We start from the raw sequence: 25,413 nt of genomic DNA, 5'->3' as shown, positions 1-25,413 counted from the left end.
TGAGTTTGAATATCTTTGTTTAAAAGGTTATTTTTTTTAACTATAGCATGAGAAATACATGCCATTATTTTCAAATATATAAAAACATCTTCAGTAGGTTCCACACAGAATTTTGGAAAGCTAAGCTGGACTCGGAGCAGGTCTGCTGCTCCCCAAGGCACTACCCTTCGAAGGAAGGTTTCCACCACCTGGCTGCAAAACGGAAAGGAGAAGGCCTGTTTCCAAAAGGTCTCCACACCCCTTTGGGCGGAAAACAGCCGCCGTTCATTCCTGCGCTCACATCCAGAGAGGAAGCCTAGATTCAGGCGACAAGAACAGAATATGGGCTTCTCATACCACACACATATATTTCCTATTTCTCTGGAATGGTGCTGTGTCATTACTATGCACAAAATCAGATTCTTCAAGAAAATTGTTTTTTAGACCGAGCAGGTGGCTCACGCCTGTGATCCCAGCACTTTGGGAGGCTGTGGCAGGTGGATCACGAGGTCAGTAGTTCGAGACCAGCCTGGCCAACATGGTGAAACCCCGTCTTTACTAAAAATACAAAAATTAGCCGGGTGTGGTGGCGCATGCCTGTAATCCCAGCTACTCAGAAGGGTGAGGTAGATGAATCACTTGAACCCAGGAGGCAGAGGTTGCAGTGAGCCGAGATTGCACCACTGCACTCCAGCCTGGGTGACAGGGCAAGACTCTGTCTCAAAACAAAAAAAAAAGTTTTTAAATACTGGTGTAATTACCCCAAAAAAGGCCTAAGGAGGCCTGCAGTCTGCCTCATGCATGCCACATTCAGTCTTAACAGCTTCACCAGCCCTCGGCCCTGTTTGCCACAGAAAAGCTGAAACCGCAGGTTTCTGGGTCAATTTACACTGTCCAATCCCTGACCTGCCCTCTTCCTGAGACAGCCAACCAGAGGCCTCCGAGGTCCTGCCAAGGGAACTCTGAGGGGAAGAGCATCTCTGCGGCCGGCGCGCAACACAAAACAGCTAAGCAAGCCCAACTTGTGTCCTCGGTCTGAAGTCACATCCTGAAAAGCCTGGTCGCACCAGAAATGAAACACACATGGTTTCCCAATGCTTCCTGTTCTGAGTCTCCAGTGAGGACAAGATCGCCAGAAGGTTCTGTCTCCCTCTCTCAGTAACAGTGAGAAGAGAAACAGGCAACTGGATATTGGGCAGGATCTTGGCTCCAGCCTCGGGTTGGTTCACGGAGCTTCTGTCTTCACCACGGAGGCCTCTGCCGATTCGCAGGGCAGGGCCACAGCTGACCGGCTCCACCACGACTGCTCCGCGGCCGCGGCCGCCCGGAAGGCCCTGAGGAACTGCTCTTTGGTGATTTCAGGAGGTTCTTTCCCTGCACATTTGCACAGATTCAGGATAAAACCCAACACATCGGAGCCAGACAGTATTCTTGTTGGGACATGTGAAGGGGCCACTGGCCTCGGGGTGGGACACTGGTCCTAGAGAGACCCACCTGCCCCTCTTGGACAAGCCCAACCCAGGTCCCGGAATACTGTTCCACCTCCCTGGTTCCCAGTCACCCCCACGACTGACAGAGGGTAGAAGGCGTCCTATCTCCAGGACACGTGGTATCCACTAGATCTCAGGAGTTCAGAAGTAGTCATCATTTTATAAACCTCGGAGTTCTAGAAGATTTCTTAGGACATGCCAGGCAACATGGTACATGCACAGAACCCCAAAGGAGCGTCTCTCAGAATCTTCCTCGAGTACAAGCAACGCAAATGATCACTGAGATGGACAATTTCAAATCTGAACCCAGTATCTGGAATGCAATTTTCCACCTGAAATTGGCATATCATCTGCACTGACTGCAGCCTGGAAGGCATCTACCCGTTGAGCATCGGAACATCCCAGGTTCCTCCTGAGAACGTCACCCACCTTTAAGGGTTCTGACAAAGTATCTGAAGAGCTCTCGATACGAGTCCTGGTAGCGGCTAGCCTGGGTCTGGGAGCCGAGGGACAGGGACGTGCCCCGCCCAGTGATGCCCAAGGGATTCTGATTCTCCATCTGCAGCGCACCTTGGGACCCACGCACCTGGGAGCCATTGCAAGACAGGAGTTAACCAGGCCGAGCACAGGAAGTGGGGAGGGGAAGGGGATGACTGAACACCACCAGGGCTTTTGCTGGTGGGGGTGGGGCGGGCAGGTGACACATGACGCAGGCCTTCCAGGACCGTCATTATCACTTCCCATGGCACACCGTGACCAACACCAGCTTTCCATGTAATGGCCAAGGAAGCACAGGCTTCTATAGAGCAACAGCCAATGTAAAGGAAAGCCACTGTCACAAAACAGCTCCTGGAGGCCCAGAGGCCAGAGAACGAACTCTCTTCAAAACCTGAAGACGTGGCTCTCACCAGAAAACTAAAACGAATATTTACCGAGCACTGACTATGCACAAGGTGTGCTGCATGTGCTCCGACTGGGGATGGCCAGGTGATGACCTCTATTTAACCAGCAGGATCAACCCGGCTGATGACCTCTATCTAACCCGCACAATCAACCCAGCTGAGGGTGGCCCGGTAACGACCCCTATCTAACCCGCACAATCAACCCAGCTGAGGGTGGCCGGGTGACGACCTCTCTCTAACCCGTACAATCGACCCAGCTGAGGGTGACCGGGTGACGACCCCTATCTAACCCGCACAATCGACCCAGCTGAGGGTGGCCGGGTGACGACCCCTATCTAACCCGCACAATCGACCCAGCTGAGGGTGGCCGGGTGACGACCCCTATCTAACCCGCACAATCGACCCAGCTGAGGGTGGCCGGGTGACGACCCCTATCTAACCCGCACAATCGACCCAGCTGAGGGTGGCCGGGTGACGACCCCTATCTAACCCGCACAATCGACCCAGCTGAGGGTGGCCGGGTGACGACCCCTATCTAACCCGCACAATCGACCCAGCTGAGGGTGGCCGGGTGACGACCCCTATCTAACCCGCACAATCGACCCAGCTGAGGGTGGCCGGGTGACGACCCCTATCTAACCCGCACAATCGACCCAGCTGAGGGTGGCCGGGTGACAACCTCTCTCTAACCCACACAATCAACCTGGCTGACGACCTCTATCTAACCGATAGAACGAACCCAGCTTTTCACAGTGGACTGGCGAGGGGTGGAAAAGGGCAGGGGGTCACCTCCAATCTCTGGTCACAGCTGTCTGTACGGTGCTGGCTGACGTCCACGCTGACCACAGCCCCACAGGGAAACTTCATGCTGATCATAACAGTGCCTGCATCTTTTAAGGCGGCCATATCTAAGCAGAAGACGACTTTGGATGATACAAAAGTTAATTTAGGCAAATTATAAACTGCTTTGTTTGGTTTTTTGAGAGTCTTGTTCTGTCGCCCAGGCTGGAGTGCAGTGGCACGATCGTGGCTCACTGCAACCTCTGCCTCCCGGGTTCAAGCAATTCTCCTGCCTCAGCCTCCCAAGTAGCTGGGATTACAGGCGTCCACTATCACACCCAGCTGATTTTTTTGTATTTTCAGTAGAGATGGGGTTTCACCATGTTGGCCAGGCTGGTTTCGAACTCCTGACCTCAAGTGATCCCGCAGCCTCAGCCTCCCAAAGTGCTGGGATTACAGTGCTAGGATTACCACCACATCCAGCCTGAACTCACCGCTTTAACTGAAGCAGTGGACGAAAGGCATAGCCAAGCAGTTTCACAGAAACTGGTCCTTAATAGAAAATTAACTCTAAATTGTTCCAAAATGGGTCCCTGAGAGGCATGGGGACGCTGCCCAGCAAGCGGTCCAGTTCCGTGTTTGCTAAGCTTCTACGGCACCGGCAGTCCCAGGCCCAGGCACCTTCTGGACCCTGGGGGTACAGCCATGAGCCTAGCAGAGCCAGTCCCCATGTCCCCACCTGGGGAGCAGGCCCCAGGCAGGTACTTGTCTGGCCTTCTGAGGAAGAGCGAGAAGTGGACAAGAAGACAGTGGGGTTGCGGGGGACGGCACCTGCAGGCCTGAGGCAGGAGATAAGGGTCTGGAGGCAGGGAACCTAAGGCTGTTTCCCAACAACTTCTTTGAACTATATTGAAGGGAAAACCCTAACTTTACACTCCTAAGTAACAAAAGGACCAGAGGCTACTGCCTTTGCAAAGCCCTTCACCTCTTCTGCCTGGCAGATGGGAAACTGGCTGTCTGCAACAAATCAGACTGACTGCGGGTCAAGTCTTCGTTTGCAACTTTGTGACTTCAGTTCAGCCTCTGAATGGTCCCGGTCCACACCGATCAGACTGACTGCAGGCTGAGTTCTAGTTTGTGAACAAGGATAACTTTGTAACTTCACCCTAGCCTCTGACTGGTTGCTTTTTGCAACCACTTCATTGACATGAGGTGAGCACGAAGTGGCCAATGGGAAACTTCTAGCCGGTATTTGAGTCCCAGAAGATTCTGGATCCAGGCCCTAGACTGCTGCTCAGGCCACTCCTACACTGTGGAGTGTGTTTCATTTTCAATAAATACCTGCTTTTGTTCTTTTGTTGCTTCATCCTTTCTTTGCTTTGCTGGGTGTTTTGTCCAATTCTTTGTTCAAAACACCAAGAACCTGGACAATGTGCAGTCCAGACCCTCGACCGGTGACAGGCCCGCGGGATCGGTGGAGACCATGGCCTCCACCTGTGCTCTGGAGGGCTCAGAGCAGGCAGGCACCTGGTCCAACTGAGGTATTACAGAGAAGAGATTGCAGGCAGATGGCCACAGCCAGGATGAGGACATGGCTGGGATCGGAGTGGTGGCCAGCGGAGCAGGGTGGGTGGGTGAACTTTGGGCGGATGGGGGAGGTGGTGCCAAAAGGGGGTGCTGACGAGACAGAGTGAAGCAGGTGCTGAGAAGAGTCAGCGCTGGCACCAGCTGGGCCTGGACTTGCCCGAGTACACAAAGGGTGGTGTAAGGGGTACCACATCAGTCCTGGTCCAAGCCTCAGGACGTCTGAGTATTTCCGCTTTGGTGCCCTGAGGCCATCAAATGTGTGGCCATGCTGCTGTGGGGACCTGAGGAGGCATGGGGACGACACAGAAGAGAACCCAGGTGACAGCAGGGCCTGGCCCTGTGACCCTGGTGGGGCTGTTCCAGGCAGGCCGCTGACCACCTGGCTGTAGTCACATGAGTGACCACTGGGCAGACCAAAAGAGGGACTCCAGCCAAGCCCAGTTCAAGCTGCAGAATCCTAACTACCCAGTGGCTGTTGTTTCAAACCGTGACGTGTGCGCGTGACGTGTGCGCGTGACGTGTGCGCGTGACGTGTGTGTGACGTGTGTGTGTGACGTGTGTGTGTGACGTGTGTGCGTGACGTGTGTGCGTGACGTGTGTGTGATGTGTCATAAAGCAACAGATAACCTGTCCTCTGCAGCAGCCCTCAGGACCCACCCTGAGCTTCTGCTGCCAGGCCAGGACCTGGGAACCAGCACCCCCAGCCCCGCCTTCACCTGGAGATCACTGATGATCTCCTAATCTGTGTGCATCCCAGCCTGGCTGTGCTTCCGGCCAGAACTGTGTTTATTCACCTTCGCAACCTTAGAAACTATAGGGGGCCTGTCACATCGCAGGGGCTGGAGAAGTGGTTACTAAAACAGTGACTTTCAAAGTTCATCAAACATGAAATACTTCCTGCATGATGCCTTTCAACCTCGGGAAACGCCTGAGGGGTTCAGTGACGTGACCAGTTAGTCATCTTTTTTAGATGTGCTCCACGTTACTTTATCTACTCCCCAAAGCTGAGAGTCGGGGAGGAATCCTGAACAGGGGCCCCAGCCTGTGCTACATTTCAACCAGCCTCGGTGGTCACAGGAGCACCTTGCAACAGTGAAGCCCACTCTTACCTGGGCAGAAGGCATGTCCCAGAGAAAACAGTGTCCGAAGTGGCCGCCCCCAGCAACACGCATGTGGCATCCACGTCGTGCACAGCAGCGTTGCAGAAAATCCCACCTGGACACAAGGGAGGGTGAGCTCTGGCTTCTGGTCTTGAGGAAAGCTACTGGCGAGAAGCACTGGAGGTTTCTGGGTCACTGTGTCCACGTGACATGGACACAGACGCCACAGCGCCATGCATTCCCCCAACAACGCGGATGCCCACCTGCCCTCTTTAGGGAAGCCGGAGAGGCTGCTGGGAACAGGCTGCTGATGGCGGTGATCCCGTGGATCCTCCCCAGGGCGTGGCCGACACAAACTTGCTTGTGCAAGAACTGGAAAGCCAGATCAAAGCGCCCGGGAGAGGAGCTGGGAAACGAAGCAGGCGAGCCCATTCCTCGAAGCCCATTCTCCCTGAGACGCGTGGGCACGGGGACAGCCAGCTGAGCTCCTGAAGCCAAATTCGACACCAGAGTCCCTTCTGGGCCACGTCCCTCAAAGCCCTTTTGAAAGCAGGTAAACTGATGCCCGCGACAGTCATCGTGCCCCGGGCAGGAGCCAGAGCAGGAGGCAATCAGCGCCACTGAGAGCCCTTCAAACACCAGCCCTGCCACAATGACCTATCTATTTACTCGTTTCTCATCTGTCCTCCTCTCCAGACGGTTAGCTCCATGCGGCAAAGGCCACGCGGCCTTACTCACCAACAGATGCCAACCCAACAAGGTGCCAGCAACCAGGGGCCACCCAGACTCCGGTCAGTGGCCAGTAATGTCACCCATATAATCTGCGGTTTGCAGACGATGGAACTGCTCAGGAGTTCTCCAAGGCACCCACATAACCGAGCTGGCAGTTGGCAGAGACATAACTGAGAACCAGCAGGACCCACTCAAAATCTGCACCCCTGCACACCCCGCTGTCGCCAGGGCTTTAGAACAAGACCAGCAAATGAGAAAAATCAGTGGCAATACCTATTTCCCTCTTCTGGAAATGAGAATCTCATTTAGAGATTGCGGGTTAGCTTTTTTTAAAAAACAAAGTACCCTGAGTATTTTGCATAGTTTTATTTGAAAATGAAGGAAAAAAATCACAAGGAAACTGTCCTTACTTGTAAAATCCACAGACCAAAGGCTTTCCACGTCCGTCAGCTTCGTCGAAGCAGGACTGGGCAGCCTGACAATTCAAACTCGGCAGCCTCTCGCAAAGCACCCCCTTCCCTGGAAACCGTAAAATGAAAACCAAGAGGTCACAGCTCCGAGGAGAGCATCACAGACCAAAAGTCCCAGCTTGCCCCTAAGCCTGGTAGCTGCCATTCAGATTCTGATTCCTGGTGACACAATGAGTCAGGCACACTAACAGGAACACGTTCATCTCAAACCTGTAACTACAGATATAATTTTTTTTTTTTGACATGGTCTCGCTCTGTTGCCCAGGCGGGAGTACAGGCGTGCGATGATCACTCACACTGCAGCCTCAGGCTCCCGGCTCCAGTGATCCTCCTGTCTACCTCAGCCCCCGTAGCTGGGACCACAGCGCGCACCACCACGTCTGCCTACCTCAGCCCCCGTAGCTGGGACCACAGTGCACACCACCATGTCTGCCTACCTCAGCCCCCCGAATAGCTGGGACTACAGTGCGCACCACCACGCCCAATTTACTTATTTTTTGTAGAGACAGGGTCTCCCTATGCTGCCCAAGCTGTTCTCAAACTCCTGATTTTAACCGATCCTCCTGCCTCAGCCTCTCAAAACGCTGGGACTACAGGTGTGAACCACTGCGCCCAGCCCAGATGTAATTCCTATTAGTATTCTTCGAACTTGAATAATATACAGATACCTTTTAAAGGAAAGAATTCTCATCGTTCCCCAGTGTTGACTTCAATTATTTTGAACATAGTGCTACTTAAATATGTATAAACATAAAATCAGGTATCAATTCCTTTTATATAACTATTAAACCAAAAATCATATATTAGATTAAGAATAAAACCACAAAACCAAGTAAATCCAAATCTATGCTTATTTGATGTGAAGATGATGTTCTGCTGCAACTAACCAGCCCCAGCAGAGCATCTGTGCCCCCAACAGCCTCCACGTAGTTGTTTCGGAGACCATGGGCCCCGCAGAGGACTCCGATTCCCCCTCACGCTTCCCTATTCAAATTGCTGCAGATGCCTTCCTGGGCTTCAGGGCATCACTCACAACACAAGGCCAAGACAATGAAAGTGTATTACTTGATACAGGTGGGTCAACAGACACCGCTTTGGTCAATGAATTACATGGCTCTGCTGGCTGTGAAGTGGCTCAGTTACACTTCACAGCCGTGTAATTCACTGGCTGTGAAGTGTAACTGACCACGCTCCATGAACATAGGGACCAAGTGGGGACCTGGGGAGCAGAGGAAAGCCAGGGTCTGTGACTGAGTGTGCTCCGTGAACCCAGGTACCAAGTGGGGACCTGGGAGAGGAGAGCCAGGGTCTGTAACTGAGCATGCTCTGTGAACCCAGGAACTGAGCATGCTCCGTGAACCCAGACACTGAGTGGGAAGCAGGGGAGTGGAAGGGAGCCAGGGCTGGGTCCCAGCATCTCTAGTCTAGATGGCTCCATTCAAATGACCAAAATATGTGCCTAGTTTCTTTCTTTTAGATTACCAGATGGAAATGCCAAATTATGACCTGTTTGTTGAGAACTTAACAGATCTCAAAGGACACCATCAATGTCTTGGAGGCTGTCAACACCCATTTGAGAAACGCTACGTCCCATTTTGTATTTAAGCCTTCCTGTCCCTAATTGGCCAAGAGATCAGTCACTAGAAGTGGTGGCACCTTCAGAAGAAGTGATGTCAAGTAATTTTCTCTGCTTGTGCAACACAAACCTATCTGCGGCCTTGTGGAAGGATCTCCTGAATCATTTCCAAAAATTCTTTCCCACAAGTAACTGTCAGCCTGTAGTTCCTAAATAGGTTATTACTTAGGAGCCTAAGCAAAGTTCCTTTTATGGAATATTGCAATATTTTGCTTAAGATAAAAATAAGTTACAATGACTTAAGCTTCTACCTCAGGAAGCCAGATCCCAGGTCAGCAAACCAGAGCCAGGTCTGTTTCTGTACATCCTGGGGAGCTAAGAAAGGTTTTCAAATTTTTAAGGGTCAGTTCCTATTCTGCACAGACAGTTCCAGGAAACTGGAGGAGGAAAATGCTTCCCGACTCAGTCTGTGAGGCAAGCATTTCTTTTTTTTTTTTTTTTTTTTTTTTTTTTTGAGACAGAGTCTCGCTCCGTCGCCCAGACTGGAGTGCAGTGGCCGGATCTCAGCTCACTGCAAGCTCCGCCTCCCGGGTTCACGCCATTCTCCTGCCTCAGCCTCCCGAGTAGCTGGGACTACAGGCGCCCGCCACCTCGCCCGGCTAGTTTTTTGTATTTTTTAGTAGAGACGGGGTTTCACCCTGTTAGCCAGGATGGTCTGGATCTCCTGACCTCGTGATCCGCCCGTCTCGGCCTCCCAAAGTGCTGGGATTACAGGCTTGAGCCACCGCGCCCGGCCAACGAGGCAAGCATTTCTTTGAAACCAAAACCAGGTAAGGCCATTACAAAAAAAGAAAACTACAGACCGATATCCTTCATGAACACAGACACAAAAATTTTTAATACAAAATTAGTGTCAGGCCTCTGAGCCCAAGCCAAGCCATGGCATCCCCTGTGACTTGCTCGTATAAGCCCAGATGGCCTGAAGTAACTGAAGAATCACAAAAGAAGTGCAAATGCCCTGCCTCGCCTTAACTGATGACATTCCACCACAAAACAAGTGAAAATGGCCAGTCCTTGCCTTAAGCGATGATACTATCTTGTGAAATTCCTTTTCCTGGCTCATCCTGGCTCACTCCCCCACTGAGCACCTTGTGACCCCCACTCCTGCCCGCCAGAGAACAACCCCCCTTTGACTGTAATTTTCCTTCACCTACCCAAATCCTATAAAACGGCCCCACCCTTATCTCCCTTCCCTGACTCTCTCTTCGGACTCAGCCCACCTGCACCCAGGTGATTAAAAAGCTTTATTGCTCACACAAAGCCTGTTTGGTGGTCCCATGACATTGCGGTGCCCTGACTCGGATCAGGGGACCTCCCTTGGGAGATCAATCCCCTGTCCTCCTGCTCTTTGCTCCGTGAGAAAGATCCACCTATGACCTCTAGTCCTCAGACCAACCAGCCCAAGGAACATCTCCCCAATTTTAAATCGGGTAAGCGGCCCTTTTTTACTCTCTTCTCCAACCTCTCTCATTATCCCTCAATCTCTTTCTCCTTTCAATCTTGGCGCCACTCTTCAATCTCTCCCTTCTCTTAATTTCAATTCCTTTCATGTTCTGGTAGAGACAAAGGAGACACGTTTTATCCGTGGACCCAAAACGCCGGCGCTGGTCACGGACTGGGGAAGGCAGCCTTCCCTTGGTGTTCATTGCACGGATGTTCCCTTGGTGTTCATTGCACAGATGCCTCTCTGATTACTCACCCACGTTTCAGGGGTGTCTGACTATGCTGCAGGGACACCGGCCTTGGTCCTTCACCCTAAGCAGCAAGTCCCGCTTTTCTGGGGGAGGGGCAAGAACCCCAACCCTGACCCTCCCTGTCTCTACCCCAGCTCTGCTTTTCTGGGGGAGGGGCAAGAACCCCGACCTCTTATTTTTGCGCCCCCTCTTATTTTTGCGCCCTGACCTCTTATTTATGTGCCCCCTCTTATTTTTGCACCCCGATCTCTTATTTTTGCGACCCAATACTTTATTTCTGCTCCCCGACCTCTTTCCTGCTTTTCTGGAGGGCAAGAACCCCCGAACTCCTTCTCTCTGTGTCTCTACTCTCTCTTTTCTCTGGGCTTGCCTCCTTCACCATGGGCAACCTTCCACCCTCCATTCCTCCTTCTCCGTAGCCTGTGTTCTCAAGAACTTAAAACCTCTTCAACTCACACCTGATCTAAAACCTAAATGTCTTATTATCTTCTACAATGCCGCTTAACCCCAACACAAACTCAACAGTAGTTCCAAATAGCCAGAAAATGGCACTTTCAATTTTTTCCATCCTACAAGATCTAGATAATTCTTGTCATAAAATGGGCAAACGGTCTGAGGTGCCTGACGTCCAGGCATTCTTTTACACATCGGTCCCTCCCTAGTCTCTGTTCCCAAAGCAACTCGTCCCAAATCTTCCTTTTTTCCCTCCCGCCTGTCCCCTTAGCCCCAACCCCAAGCGTTGCTGAGTCTTTCTAATCTTCCTTTTCTACAGACCCATCCGACCTCTCCCCTCCTCACCAGGCCAAGCTAGGTCCCAATTTTTCCTCAGCCTCCACTTCCCCACCCTGTAATCCTTTTATCACCTCCCCTCCTCACGCCCAGTCTGGCTTACAGTTTCTGGCTTACAGTTTCCTTCCGAGACTAGCCCTCCCCCACCTGCCCAGACATTTGCTCTTAAAAAAGTGGCTAGAGCTAAAGGCATAGTCAAGGTTAGTGTTCCTTTTTCTTTATCCGACCTCTTCCAAATCAGTTAGCGTTTAGGCTCTTTTTCATCAAATATAAAAAACCCAGCCCAGTTCATGGCACGTTTAGCAGCAACCCTGAGACACTTTTCAGCCCTAGACCCTGAAAGGTCAGAAGGCTGTCTTATTCTTAATATGCATTTTATTTTATTACCCAATCTGCTCCTGACATTAAATAAAGCTCCAACAATTAAATTCCGGCCCTCAAACCCCACAACAGGACTTAAGGAACCTCGCCTTCAAGGTGTACAATAATAGAGTAGAGGCAGCCAAGTAGCAACTTACTTCTGAGCTGCAATTCCTTGCCTCCACTGTGAGACAAACCCCAGTCACATCTCCAGCACACAATTCCGAATGCCTGAACCGCAGCTACCAGGGGTTCCTCCAGAACCTCCTCCCCATGGAGCTTGCTACAAGTGCCGGAAATCTGGCCACCAGGCCAAGGAATGCCCACAGCCCGGGATTCCTCCTAAGCCGTGTGTCATCTGAGCAGGACCCCACTGGAAATCGGACTGTTCAACTCGCCAGGCAGCCACTCCCAGAGCCCCTGGAGCTCTGGCCCGAGGCTCTCTGACTGACTCTTTTCCAGACCTTCTCAGTTTGGCAGCTGAAGATTGACGCTGCCACACCTCCTCGGAAGCCTCCTGGACCACCACAGACGCTTTGGGTAACTCTTACAGTGGAGGGTAAGTCTGTCCCCTTCTTAATAGGGGGGCTACGCACTCCACATTACCTTCTTTTCAAGGGCCTGTTTCCCTTGTCTCCATAACTGTTGTGGGTATTGACGACCAGGCTTCTAAACCTCTTAAAATTCCCCAACTCTAGTGCCAACTTGGACAACATTCTTTTATGCACTCCTTTTTAGTTATCCTCACCTGTCCAGTTCCCTTATTAGGCCGAGACATTTTAACTGAATTATCTGCTTCCCTGACTATTCCTAGGCTACAGCCACACCTCATTGCTGCCTTTTCCCCCAGTTCAAAGCCTCCTTTGCTTCTTCCTCTCATATCCCCCCACCTTAACCCACAAGTATAGGACATCTCTACTCCTTCCCTGGCAACCGAACACATGCCCATTACTATCCCATTAAAACCCAATCACCCTTACCCTGCTCAACGCCAATATCCCATCCCGCAGCACGCTTTAAAAGGATTAAAGCCTGTTACCACTCGCCTGCTACAGCATGGCCTTTTAAAGCCTGTAAATTCCCCTTACAATTTCCCCATTTTACCTGTCCTAAAACCAGACAAGGCTTACAGGTTAGTTCAAGATCTGTACCTCATCAACCAAATTGTCTTGCCTATCCACCCCGTAGCGCCAAACCCATATACTCTCCTATCCTCAATACCTCCCTCCACAACCCAGTATTCTGTTCTGGATCTCAAACATACTTTTCGTTACTATTCCTTTACACCCTTCATCCCAGCCTCTCTTCGCTTTCACTTAGACTGACCCTGACACCCATCAGGCTCAGCAAATTACCTGGGCTGTACTGCTGCAAGGCCTCACGGACAGCCCCCATTACTTCAGTCAAGCCCAAATTTCTTCCTCATCTGTTACCTATCTCGGCATAATTCTCATAAATACACACTTACTCTCCCTGCTGGTCGTGTCTGGCTAATCTCCCAAATCCCAATCCCTTCTACAAAACAACAACTCCTTTCCTTCCTAGGCATGGTTAGTGCAGTCAGAATTCTTACATAAGAGCCGGGACCATATCCTATAGCCTTTCTGTCCAAATGACCTTACTGTTTTAGCCGAGCCCTCATGTCTGCACACAGCAGCTGCCACTGCTTTAATACTGTTAGAGGCCCTAAAAATCACAAACTATGCTCAACTCCCTACAGTGATCATAACTTCCAAAATCTATTTTCTTCCCCCAATGATTGCTCAGGACAATGCTTATGCTGATAAGTTAGCTAAAAAAAGCTAAAAAAAGCAGCTAGCATTCCAACTTCTATCCCTCAAGGTAGTTTTCCTCCTTCACATTGGCCACTCCCACCTACTCCCCCGCTGAAACTTCCACCTATCAATCTCTTCCCACACAAGGCAAATAGTTCTTAGACCAAGGAAAATATCTCCTTCCAGCCTCACAGGCCCATTCTATTCTGTCGTCATTTCAATAACCTCTTCCATGTAGGTTACAAGCCGCTAGCCCATCTCTTAGAACCTCTCATTTCCTTTCCATCATGGAAATCTATCCTCAAGGAGATCACTTCTCAGTGTTCCATCTGCTATTCTACTACCCCTCAGGGATTGTGCAGTCCCCTCCCTTTCCTACACATCAAGCTCGGGGATTTGCCCCTGCCCAGGACGGGCAAATTGACTTTACTCACATGTCAGAAAACTAAAATACCTCTTAGTCTAGGTAGACACTTCCACTGGATAAGTAGAGGCCTTTCCCACAGGGTCTGAGAAGGCCACCGCGGTCATTTCTTCCCTTCTGTCAGACATAATTCCTCGGTTTGGCCAGTTTTGCCTCACACAGGGTCTCTTCTTCCTCTGTGGATCCCCTACCTACATGTGTCTACCTGCTAATTGGACAGGCGCATACACACTAGTTTTCCTTACTCCCAAAATTCAATTTGCAAATGGAACCAAAGAGCTCCCTGTTCCCCTCATGACACCAACACGACAAAAAAAGGTTATTCCACTAATTCCCTTGCTGGTCAGTTTAGGACTTTCTGCCTCCACTATTGCTCTCGGTACTGGAATAGCAGGCATTTCAACCTCTGTCATGACCTTCCGTAGCCTGTCTAATGACTTCTCTGCTAGTATCACAGAAATATCACAAACTTTATCAGTTCTCCAGGCCCAAGTTGACTCTTTAGCTGCAGTTGTCCTCCAAAACCGCCAAGGCCTAGACTTACTCACTGCTGAAAAAGAAGGACTCTGTATATTCTTAAATGAAGAGTGTTGTTTTTACCTAAATTGATCTGGCCTGGTGTATGACAACAAAAAAAAACGGAAGGATAGAGCCCAAAAACTTGCCAACCAAGCAAGTAATTATGCTGAACCCCCTTGGGCACTCTCTAATTGGACGTCCTGGGCCCTCCCAATTCTTAGTCCTTTAATACCCATTTTTCTCCTTGTTTTAATCGAACCTTGCATCTTCTGTTTAGTTTCTCAATTCATCCAAAACCGTATCCAGGCCATCACCAATCATTCTATACGACAAACGTTTCTTCTAATGACCCCACAATATCACCCCTTACCACAAAATCTTCCTTCAGCTTAATCTCTCCCACTCTAGGTTCCCACACTGCCCCTAATCCCACTTGAAGCAGCCGTGAGAAACATCGCCCATTCTCTCTCCATACCACCCCCCAAAAAATTTTCGCTTTGTTTTATTTTTCTTATTAATATAAGAAGGCAGGAATGTCAAGCCTCTGAGCCCAAGCCATGCCATCGCATCCCGTGACTTCAGACTTGCTCATATAAGCCCAGATGGCCTGAAGTAACTGAAGAATCACAAAAGAAGTGCAAATGCCCTGCCTTGCCTTAACTGATGACATTCCACCACAAAACAAGTGAAAATGGCCAGTCCTTGCCTTAAGCGATGATATTATCTTGTGAAATTCCTTTTCCTGGTTCATCCTGGCTCAAAAAGTTCCCCACTGAGCACCTTGTGACCCCCACTCCTGCCTGCCAGAGAACCCCCCTTTGACTGTAATTTTCCTTTACCTACCCAAATCCTATAAAACGGCCCCACCCTTATCTCCCTTCCCTGACTCTCTTTTCAGACTCAGCCCACCTGCACCCAGGTGATTAAAAAGCTTTATTGCTCACACAAAGCCTGTTTGGTGGTCTCTTCACACGGACGCACATGACAATTAGCAGACCAAATCCAACAATGTAGAAAAAAAATACGACAATATGATCAAGTGGGGCTTATCACAGGAATGCAAGGTTGGTTCAACATCAGAAGATCAATCATTTATCATCTCAACAGATGCAGAAAATGCACTCACTGAAGTCGACATCTATTCATAAAAAAAAAAAAAAAAAACTTTTGGCAAATTAGGAACAGAAAGTGAGTTCCTCAACCTAATAGAACGTATGTTAACTCAGACCTATAATGAAAGGCTGAATGCTTCCGCCCTAAGATTGAGAACAAGACAAGGCTCTTATAACTCTAATTCAACATCACATGGCAGGTCCTCACCAGTACAATTAGGCAAGAAAGAGAAAGCCACACTGGGAAGGAAGGAAGGGGAGGGCAAGAGGGAGGGAAGGAAGAAAGGACGGATGGAGGGAAGGAGGAAGGACGGGCAGGTGAGAGAGAGAGTAAAAGTAAGAAAGTAGTCACTATTCACAGGAAAGATGATCACCAACATAGATCACAAGTCTGTGACAATGTAAGAAATCTAATAAATGAGCTTAGTGAGGTCACAGAACCCAAAGTCAGTATATAAAAGTCAATCATATTTCTAGATAGTAGCACTAAACAACTGGAAACAGAAAATTAAAACAGTACCACTTTTAAAAGCACCAAAATAGGCCAGGTGTGGTGGCTCACACCTGTAACCCAGCACTTTGGGAGGCCAAGGCGGGCAGATCACCTGAGGTTGGGAGTTTGAGACCAGCCTGACCAACGTGGAGAAACCCTGTCTCTACTAAAAATACAAAATTAGCCGGGCATGGTGGCTCACGCCTGTAATCCCAGCACTTTGGGAGGCCGAGGTGGGTGGATCCATCTCAAAAAAAAAAAAAAAAGCATCAAAATAACAAACATAAGATCTGGACACTGAAAAGTACAAAACACTAATCACAGAAACCAAAGATGACCTCAATAAATGCAGAGATGTGGCAACTCTGTGAAGATGTCCATTCTTCCCAGGCAATTCTACAGATCCAATGCAACCCCAGCTGAAATCCTAGCAGGATGTTAGTTGTAGAAACCAACAAGGGGACTCGAAAACATATATGGAAGGACAAAAGTTCTAGAATAGCCAAAACTATTTTGAACAAGCTGGAGGACTCCCACAACCTCATTCCAGACCCAGCAGACAGCAACGGCAATCAAGTGGAGGTGGAACTGGTGAGAGGGCAGAGGGCTCCGTGGAGGAACAAGAGGCTGATTCTGGACACAAGTGCCAAGGCAGCTCTGAGGAGGATGGAGTCACCTCCACAGCACCCCAGTGTCTGTAACCAACTGCCCTCAAAGCAGCTGTGCTGTCCTGGCCCCGGGCTGTGGCTCTCAAAACCAACAGTCCCGGCAGCAGCCTCCTGCTGCCTGCGTTCCTGGACACGGCAGAGGTGCATTCTGCGGCCACCCCACCTACAGCCCCGTCACCAGTCCTTCCAATGATCCTCTCTGCAGTGGTTCACCTCAGCAGCTTCTGCTTCCCACACTGCTGCCCCCTGGAACCGACACAAAGGTCAAAGAGCATGGGAAGTCTCCAAGAGACAGAGCTGCACGCCTGCATTCACAGCATTACTCACACAAGCCAAACAGCGGAAGCAACCCCGGCGTCCACCTACAGATGAGTGGAGGAACAAAGTGTGCTATGTCCACAGCACGATGACTCTTCAGCCTTAAAGAGGTAGGAAATGCCGCCACACACCACCACACAGATGAACCCTGAGGGCTCTGTGCTGAGTGAAATAAGCCAGTCACAAAAGGACAACAATCGCACAATTCCTTTTCTGTGGGGTCCCTGGGGCAGTCAAATCCAGAGTCAGAAAGTAGAGGCTGGGCGCGGTGGCTCATGCCTGTAATCCCAGCACTTTGGGAGGCCAAGGCAGGTGGATCATCTGAGGTCGGGAGTTCAAGACCAGCCTCACCAACATGGAGAAACCCCATCTCTACTAAAAATACAAAAAATTATCTGGGCATGGTGGTGCATGCCTGTAATCTCAGCTACTTGGGAGGCTGAAGCAGGAGAATCACTTAAACCTGGGAGGCAGAGGTTGTGGTGAGCTGAGATTGCGCCATTGCACTCCAGCCTGGGCAACAAGAGTGAAACTCCATCTCAAAAAAAAAAAGAAAGAAAGTAGAATGGGGGTCACCAGGGCTGGGGGAGGGAAAAAGGAGAGCTGCCATTTAATGGGTCAGGAGTGTCAGTTTGGGAAGATGGACGGGGCGGTGATGGCTGCACAACAGTGTGAACTTAATGCCATGGAAACTCTACGCTTAAAAACGGTACATTAGGCCGGCGTGATGTCCAGAACTCTACGCTCAAACATGGTACATTAGGCCGGGCGTGATGGCTCACACCTGTAATCCCAGCATTTGGGGAGGCCAAGGCAGGTGGATCATGGCGAAAAAAGAGATCAGATTGTAACTGTGTCTATGTAGAAAAAGGAAGACATAAGAAACTCCATTTTGATCTGTACTAAGAAAAATTCTTCTGCTTTGAGATGCTGTTCATCTGTAACTCTTGTCCCAACCCTGTGCTCACAAAAGCATATCCTGTATGGAATCAAGGTTTAAGGAATTTAGGGCCGTGCAGGATGTGCTTTGTTAAAAATGTGTTTGTGAAAGTCATCGCCATTCTCCATTCTCGATTAACTAGAGACACAATGCACTGTGCAAGGCCACAGGGACCCCTGCCCAAGAAAGCCTGGGTATTGTCCAGGTTCCCCCGCACTGAGACAGCCTAAGATATGGCCTCATGGGAAGGGAAAGACCTTACAGTCCCCCAGTCTGACACCCACAAAGGGTCTGTGCTGAGGAGGAGGAGTGCAAGAGGGAGGCCTCTGTGCAGTTGAGATAAGAGGAAGGCATCTACCTCCTGCTTGTCCCTGGGAATGGAATGTCTCGGTGTAAAACCCGACCATACATTCTATTTACTAAAATAGGAGAAAACCGCCCTATGGCTGAGGTGAGACATGCTGGCGGCAATACTGTTCTGCTGCTCTTTACTGCGCTGAGATGTTTGTGTAAAGTTAAACATAAATCTGGCCTACGTGCACATCCAGGCACAGCACCTTTCCTTAAACTTATTTATGACACAGAGTCTTTTGTTCACACATTTTCCTACTGACCCTCTCCCCACCATCACCCTATAGTCACACCGCATTCCCCTCACCAAAATAGTAAAGACAGTGATCAACAAATACTGAGGGAACTTAGGGACCAGCGCCAGTGCAGGTCCTCACTTGCTGAGCGCCAGTCCCCTGGACCCACTTTTCTTCCTCTATACTTTTGTCTCTGTGTCTTATTTCCATTTCTCAGTCTCTCATCTCCACCTTGCAAGAAATACCCACAGGTGTGGAGGGGCAGGCCTCCTTCAAAATCACTTATGCTCAGGAGTTCGAGATCAGCCTGGGCAACATGATGAAACCCCATCTTTACAAAAAAAATTTAAAATTTGCCAGGCGTGGTGGCACACGCCTGCAGTCCCAGCTATTTGGGGCGGCTGAGGCAGGAGGATTGCCTCAACCTGGGAGGTTGAGGCTACAGTGAGCTGAGATTGTGCCGCTGCACTCTAGTCTGGGTGACAGAGCAAGACCTCATTTCCAAAAAAAAAAAAAGTACATTTTATGTGGATTTTACCACAATTAAACCAAAACAGTAACAGATAACAGACACACAAAATGATTGGCGTGGTGGCACGCGCCTGTAGTCCCAGCTACTCTGGAGGCTGAGGCAGGAGAATTGCTTGAACCCGGCAGTGGAGGTTGCAGTGAGCCGAGATCGCACCACTGCACTCCAGCCTGGGGGACAGAGTGAGACTCCATCAGAGATTGGGAGACGCCAGATTCTAGGTGTATAAAAATATAACATATAAAGTTGGGGAGGCCATGTTAGTTACCTTTTCTACTTAACTTCTTGTTTTTATTCCCCAAATGTCCTGAAGAACAAACTCTCCCTTCCCCAGTATGATACCAATTAGCATTCCCAGGAGCCCACATCTTCAAGAACACAATCCAGGAATGCTAACCAGACCACACGGCCCTTCCCAGACTTCCCAGTAGCTTTTCCTTTCATGCAAACCCACCAGACACCGGGCCACATCAGCGGACAGGTACTGCCCACTAGAAACACAAGTGTGTGACCATGAGGGTGGACAGAGTGGCCCGGCCCGTACCTGCTCGGAGAGCATGCATCATGATTTCAGAAGCTGCCTCCGGCGGAGAGCAGACAGCTACTCCAGAGACGCTGCAGGAATAAAGCGGAATGTTAAGAGCGTGCTTTGAGACCTAGAACATTTCAAAATCCATGCTGCTAACACCACTCTATAAACCATCTCAGGCACGAGAAAAACACAAGAAAAAGGCCTCAACAAAGCAAATTGTGAAAACATTTCCAGTATGACTTACTTCAGAATTTAACTTGCTAATTTTGAGGAATAAAATACAGATTCCAGCCAAGTCACAGAATAGGCTTCTGTGAGTCAAATTCTATTAAGATCCTCAGGGTCAGGTGCAGGGGCTCACACCTGTAATCCCAGCACTTTGAGGTTTAGCTGAGGCAGGAGGATCCCTTGAGCCCAGGAGTTCAAGACCAGCCTGGGAAACATGGCAAAAACCAGTCTCTAGAAAAAATACTAAAAAAAATTAGCCAAGCTTGGTGTCACACACCTGTAGTCCCAGCTACTCAGGAGGCTGAGGTGGGAGGATCACTTGAGCCCAGGAGGTTGAGGCTGCAGTGAGCTGTGATTGCACCACTGCACTCCAGCCTGGGTGACAAAGCAAGACTCTTTCAAAAAAACGATCCTCAGAATGAGTCTATCTCCCCTTCCTCAGCCTACAGAGGTCAGCCTCAGGTGTGGGCTGGACAGGAGCCCGGGGATTTCCAAGGACTGTGATCGCCAGGCTGGCCACACAGGTGCATGCAGTTCGTAAAAACACACCAACTCGGGCACTTTGCTGTGTGTCTCATGTATGAATGTGCACACTCTGTGAATGTGATACCCAAGTGAAGTGTGCAAACCTGCCTAAAGCAGATGCCACACAAGATAACCGAAAACTAAAATTTGCAGGCCAGGCGCAGTATAGTCCCAGCACTTTGGGAGGCTGAGGCAGGCAGATCACGAGGTCAGGAGATCGAGACCATCCTGGCCAACACGGTGAAACCCCATCTCTACTAAAAATACAAATTAGCCAGGCGTGGTGGCGCACGCCTGTAGTCCCAGCTACTCTGGAGGCTGAGGCAGGAGAATCGCTTGAACCCGGGAGGCGGAGCTTGCAGTGAGCCGAGATTGTGCCACTGCACTCCAGCCTGGGCGACAGAGTGAGACTCCGTCTCAAAAAATAAATAAAATAAATAAATAAAATAAAACTTGCCAACTTTCCAAAAACACACACAAAGCGATAACATTCACGAACATTCTTCTGCAGTGACAATGGGCTTTGCTGAGATACAACACTGCCCAGCTGATAACGTTCAGAGCCCTCCACGTACATTAACAAGCTGGGGTCAAACTCTCCTCTTACTACGCTATTAAGAGCATGTCCAAACCTGGACATGCCAAAGGTGAGCCAGGCCTGTCCTGTGAGCAGCACTGGCCAGCTCTGCGAAACACCAGGCAGTGCCCAGCCCAGGCCTGAACACAAGGGCTGCACCTGACCCCAGGGCTGGGTGGCTGCCCTGGAGCCCATCTACTTGCTGTGGGCCCGTCTACACCCGGTGGGCAGCAAGTATAGATATTGCTCCAGCTGCTGGAGACACTGCTCCTGAACAAGATAGACATGTCACACCCAGCTGCTCGAGAGAAGGGAGGAAGCCAGGACCCCATCGCAAAGGTTGTACATTCAAAATATCCCAAATCCAGCCACACTGCTGCCCTGGTCCAAGCCCAGCATGCCTCATTGGCCCCACAATACCCCTCGCTGGTGTCCCTGCGTCCTTCTCCTCCGCCCCCTGAGTGGCTTTCAAACCAAACCAACCCCTGGTGGCTTTCAAAGCCTCTGGGTCACCCCCAGGCTCCTTGAGCCTGGGACCTCATTGCCCAGCCCTCACCCTGAGTTCACTCCATTCCTGCCGGTACGGCCACTCGGCTACATCAAGGCCTGGAGAAGACTCAGTGTCCTCTTTGTAGAGTGTGCTCATCCCCAGATACCCCCATGGCCATCTCACTGACCCACCTAGGTCCCTGCTCCAATGCCCCCTCCTCAGAATCTTCCCCAGCCATCTCACCTAAAACAGCGCTCCCACCAGCCTCCCTCTCCCGACGGCGTGAGTTCTCTCCACAGAGTTTATTGCTACTGATGTATTGAGATCTACTCAGCTGCCTCTGCACCCAATTCAGCAGCACAAGGATGGGGGCTTTGCAGCATTCAGAGCCATTTCTCCAGCCCCCAGGACGGTGCCCGGCACACAGCAGGTGTTCAGTGAACCTCTGCTGACAACTGAAACCGTACCGCTGGTCGTTGAGGACAATGTCCGCATCCTGTTCCCGAACCACTCTGGTGTTGGCCAAATGCTCAGCTCTGAAGGCTCACTCCACGCCACACAGCTGGTCCTCCACCACGTACAGCAAGCAGCAGCCGTTCTCATCCACCACACTCGGCAGCAGTGCTGGGCTCCCAAAGCCCACCCCAAAGATGGCCAGGCCAAGGTGGTCGGCCACCCTGGCTCCAAAGTCATGACAGCATCTCAGGCCTCCTCCACGGAGCACCCTATGGGAGGGAGGCTTCGGAAAATCTCTGGGTGGTCCGCTCTGAGGGCACTGCTGGTGTCTTTACTTGGAAAGCAGAAAACACTGAAAGGTGGCGGGTGGAGGTAGATGGTGTTGCATCCTCCTGGGCAGACAAGTCCCTTGTGGTGATGCTGATGGCAGTAGGGTTGACAGGGAGCAGAGACGTGTGGCCCACGGCGGGAGGAGGTACCATGCCAATGCTGGGACTGCCTGAGAGAATGAGCTGGGGCTGAGGCTGATGGGGCAAAGGCTGGTGGCGAGGGTGTGCGTGAAGGCCGGTGGCAGTGAGATCCGAGGCGGCCGAGCTGGACAAAAGACACATTCATTTAAACAAAGTGGTAGGACTCACAGCACCCAGTCCACAATCATCTCAGAGGATCAAAAGTGGAGAGTCACTCTGCAAACCAGTATGTATCTGGCTTGTGATAAGACAGCATGCGGGTGGCCACGCACACTTTAACAAAACTGCAAGACTTCACAGGGTTACTCCCCAAGTGGGCAAGCCACTAGCAGATCCGTAAACGTAGTGTCATCAGGCGGCCTGTCCACATACTTCGGAAACTTTTGCAGGGCAGAGAATCCTAAAATAGCCGGCAGCCCGCTGGGATGTCTCCTGAAATACTAGCGTTGGCACTGACACTTACACGAGAATGGGCGTCCGCAGGCCGTGCTGCGGATGAGTCTGCGGTTCCTGTGGTGCCTGCCCGAGGACAGGTGCTCCGGGATGCGGTCCCTGGGCACGCGCATAGGCAGCTCGCAGGCCGTGCAGGAAAGGGTCTCCACCACAGACGTGTCCCCAGAGTCACTGTGCTCAGTCAGGGGCTGCTACACCACCAGGTCGGTGAACTCCGCCGCGCAGTCGTGCAAAGTCTTTTTCCGGCCCATTGTCGGGTCCGGGATGGAAACGGAGGCAGCCTTGACCCCCGACCGAGGGCCCCGTGGGATCTGCGCTCACCGCCTTGCGAGCAGAGGCGTTCGCGTCGGAGGCCCCACACTTGGGGAGCGGGGAGCTGGGGTCTCTGGTGGTACCACAGGAGAAGGAGGAGGGACGGAGCAGGTGGGAAGGATGAGCGCTCCCGCGTGCAGCGGTGGCTGGAGTGGGTCCCTCTGAGCTGGAGTGGTCTCCGAGGGGCGACGGATGCTCGGAGGAGGCGGGTCCCTTAGGGCCGGGGGCCAGGGCGATCCCACCTGGAGAATCCTCGCGGGCGAGAAGCGGGTCCATTCCTGGGGCAGATGGAGACGCGGGAGTCTTCCCCGAGAGGTGACCGGGGCCAGTCAGCGGCCCCTGGGGCCCAAGGCCGGGGACTCTCGGCCGCCGGTGGACGGGCAGGGCCGGCCCGCCTGGGTAGGCGGCGGGGTGAAGGTCTCCGGGGCCCGAGGCGGCAACGTGCCACCCGCCGGGCAACCAGCCCATCCCCAGCTCCCATCTGGGGATCCGCACCCGCGCGCCGCGGCGCCGCAGTTTAAAGCCCGTGAGATCCTGCAACAACCCGGATCCGGAAGTGCGGGGGCAGAGCAGGGCGAGGATAGGGGTGGGACCTTCGGTGCACAGCCGGGGCCTAGTCGAAGGAGGTTCAGGGCGCGGGGCGGGGCTCCGACCGAGGGGCGGGGTCTTGGGCGTGGGGGCGGAGCCTGTGCGGGGCGTGGAGATCTGACGGGTACCAGATGCAAGTGCACCCAGGTGCTGACCGCCCCACCTTAGGCGGTTTCTCTGGGCCCCTTATTTCCAAGTGGAGTCGCTCTCCCCACAGGATTTCCCCGATTGGCAAGAGGGTTTTATTTTCTTATTAAGAACATAAAATTGACTCTGCAATTTACAACTTTTTTTTTTTTTTTACCGTAACCAAAAATCTTAGGCTTGTTAGTGTTTGACTTTCCACTCAGTTTTTGTTGTTGTTTTGTTTTTGGTTTTTGGGTTTTTTTGAGACAGAGTCTCCCTCTATCACCCAGGTGGGAGTGCAGTGGCGTTATCTCGGCTCACTGCAACCTCTGCCTCCCGGGTTCAAGCGATGCTCCTGCCTCAACCTCCCGAGTAGCTGGGACTACAGGCACAAGTTTTATCAGCAAAGACCCTGAAGGCCCAGGCTGCTTTTCCGTGAGTACAAGGACACAACACCTGTGGGAGGTGTGGGCCCAGGCGCGGGATGCTGAGCTCACACGACCCCTAGGCCTAGGTAGCAAATAGACGCACGTGTGCCTTTCACACTCCGCCCTCACTTCACACTGGCCCACCCACTCCTTGCTCTGGGAAATGAGGACGCAGCAGGAGATACCTGTAGCTCACACACACACACACACTCTGCCCCCCGCAATGGCCAGACTTCCAGGGCTGCCTCGCTTCCGAGATACATTTTCGGGTGCCACTAGTAGGGTCCAGCCCTACGGGGCTTAGCGGGTGTTCTCCCCGTGTGTAGAGACGAGAGATTGTAATAAATAAAGGCACAAGACAAAGAGATAAAGAGAAAGCAGCTGGGCCTGGGGGACCACTACCATGAAGACGCGGAGACCGGTAGTGGCCCCAAATGGCTGGGCTCACTGATATTTATTGCATACAAGACAAGGGGGCAGGGTAAGGAGGGTGAATCCTCTAAGTGATTGACAAGGTGAAGCAAGTCACATGATTACAGGATAGGGGGCCCTTCCCTTTTAGGTAGCCTAAGCCGAGAGATAAGACAGCATACGTCAGCGTTTTCTTCTCCGCACTTACAAGAGAGATCAAAGACTTTAAGATTTTCACTATTTCTTCTACCTCTATCTACTACGAACTTCAAAGAGGAACCAGGAGTACGGGAGGAGCATGAAAGCGGACAAGGAGCGTGACCACTGAAGCACAGCACCACAGGGAGGGGTTTAGGCCTCTGGGTGACTGCGGGCAGGCCTGGATGATATCCAGCCTTCCACAAGAAGCTGGGGGTACAGAGTGTTCCCTGACTCCTCCAAGGAAAGGAGACTCCCTTTCGTGATCTGCTAAGTAACAGGGGCCTTCCCAGACACTGGCGTTACGGCTTGACCAAGGAGCCCTCAAGCGGCCTTTATTGCAGGCGTAACAAAAGGCTCACTTCTTGCCTTCTAGGTTACTTCTCACAATGTCCCTTCAGCACCTGACCCTATACCTGCCGGTTACTTCTAGGTTATGTTGGTAATGCAACAAAGAGTAATATTAAAAGCTAATGATTAAAATGTTTATAATAATGATTGATAATTGTTCATGATCATCTCTATATCTAATCTGTATTATGACTATTCTTATTCTATCTTCTTTATTATATTGAAACAGTTTGTGCCTTCGGTTTCTTGCCTCAGCACCTAGGTAATCCTCCGCCCACAGCCACTGGCCCGCATTTAAGCCAGCTCCAAACATACCTTCTAGATCTGGGGGAAATCTAGCCATTTTCACACGAAGTGACAAGACTAGAAGCTTTGATTTGTTTC

The 25,413-nt window shown here is 51.2% G+C and overlaps 1 protein-coding gene, 1 long non-coding RNA gene and 1 pseudogene across 4 annotated transcripts; 1 reads left to right on the top strand and 2 right to left on the bottom strand.

The window, feature by feature from the left end:
- On the bottom strand, window positions 1-23,485 carry LOC102127051 (myo-inositol 2-dehydrogenase-like). Of its 3 annotated transcripts, XM_015443587.4 has the most exons (6): window positions 21,480-23,485; window positions 19,429-19,499; window positions 5,848-5,953; window positions 3,161-3,279; window positions 1,899-2,055; window positions 1-1,353 (listed from the first exon to the last, which is right to left on the bottom strand). In XM_015443587.4, the coding sequence occupies exons 2-6, from the start codon at window positions 19,441-19,443 to the stop codon at window positions 1,205-1,207; spliced, it is 546 nt and encodes a 181-aa protein (XP_015299073.3). In that variant the 5' UTR covers window positions 19,444-19,499; window positions 21,480-23,485; the 3' UTR covers window positions 1-1,204. The 3 variants fall into 3 exon arrangements, with proteins under 3 accessions (XP_015299073.3, XP_065387027.1, XP_073878719.1); XM_065530955.2 differs by lacking the exons at window positions 5,848-5,953; window positions 19,429-19,499 and having other exon boundaries at window positions 21,480-21,615; XM_074022618.1 differs by lacking the exons at window positions 5,848-5,953; window positions 19,429-19,499; window positions 21,480-23,485 and adding an exon at window positions 6,981-7,092.
- LOC135964384 (putative TP73 antisense gene protein 1) lies at window positions 6,924-22,470 on the bottom strand (annotated as a pseudogene).
- Window positions 23,486-23,487: 2 nt separating the features above from the next.
- LOC135967517 (uncharacterized) lies at window positions 23,488-25,255 on the top strand. The gene is made up of 3 exons (XR_012427201.1): window positions 23,488-23,662; window positions 23,932-24,076; window positions 24,755-25,255. It is a non-coding gene; the product is annotated as an uncharacterized lncRNA (long non-coding RNA).
- Window positions 25,256-25,413: the final 158 nt, after the last annotated feature.

The sequence above is a fragment of the Macaca fascicularis genome, chromosome 1, assembly GCF_037993035.2.
Source record: "Macaca fascicularis isolate 582-1 chromosome 1, T2T-MFA8v1.1".
Taxonomy (NCBI): Eukaryota; Metazoa; Chordata; class Mammalia; order Primates; family Cercopithecidae; genus Macaca; species Macaca fascicularis.
The sequence above is the reverse complement of the archived record's forward strand: the minus strand, read 5'-3'. Positions and strand labels throughout refer to the sequence as shown.

What these genes read in the sequence shown, in the direction of transcription:
- LOC102127051 (XM_015443587.4), bottom strand. An exon ending in GGGACATGCCTTCTGCCCAG is followed by an intron (nt 3,280 to 5,847) that starts GTAAGAGTGGGC and finishes TCTTCTGCTTAG; the next exon opens with ATATGGCCGCCTTAAAAGAT. An exon ending in GCTGTGACCAGAGATTGGAG is followed by an intron (nt 2,056 to 3,160) that starts GTGACCCCCTGC and finishes AATGGCTCCCAG; the next exon opens with GTGCGTGGGTCCCAAGGTGC.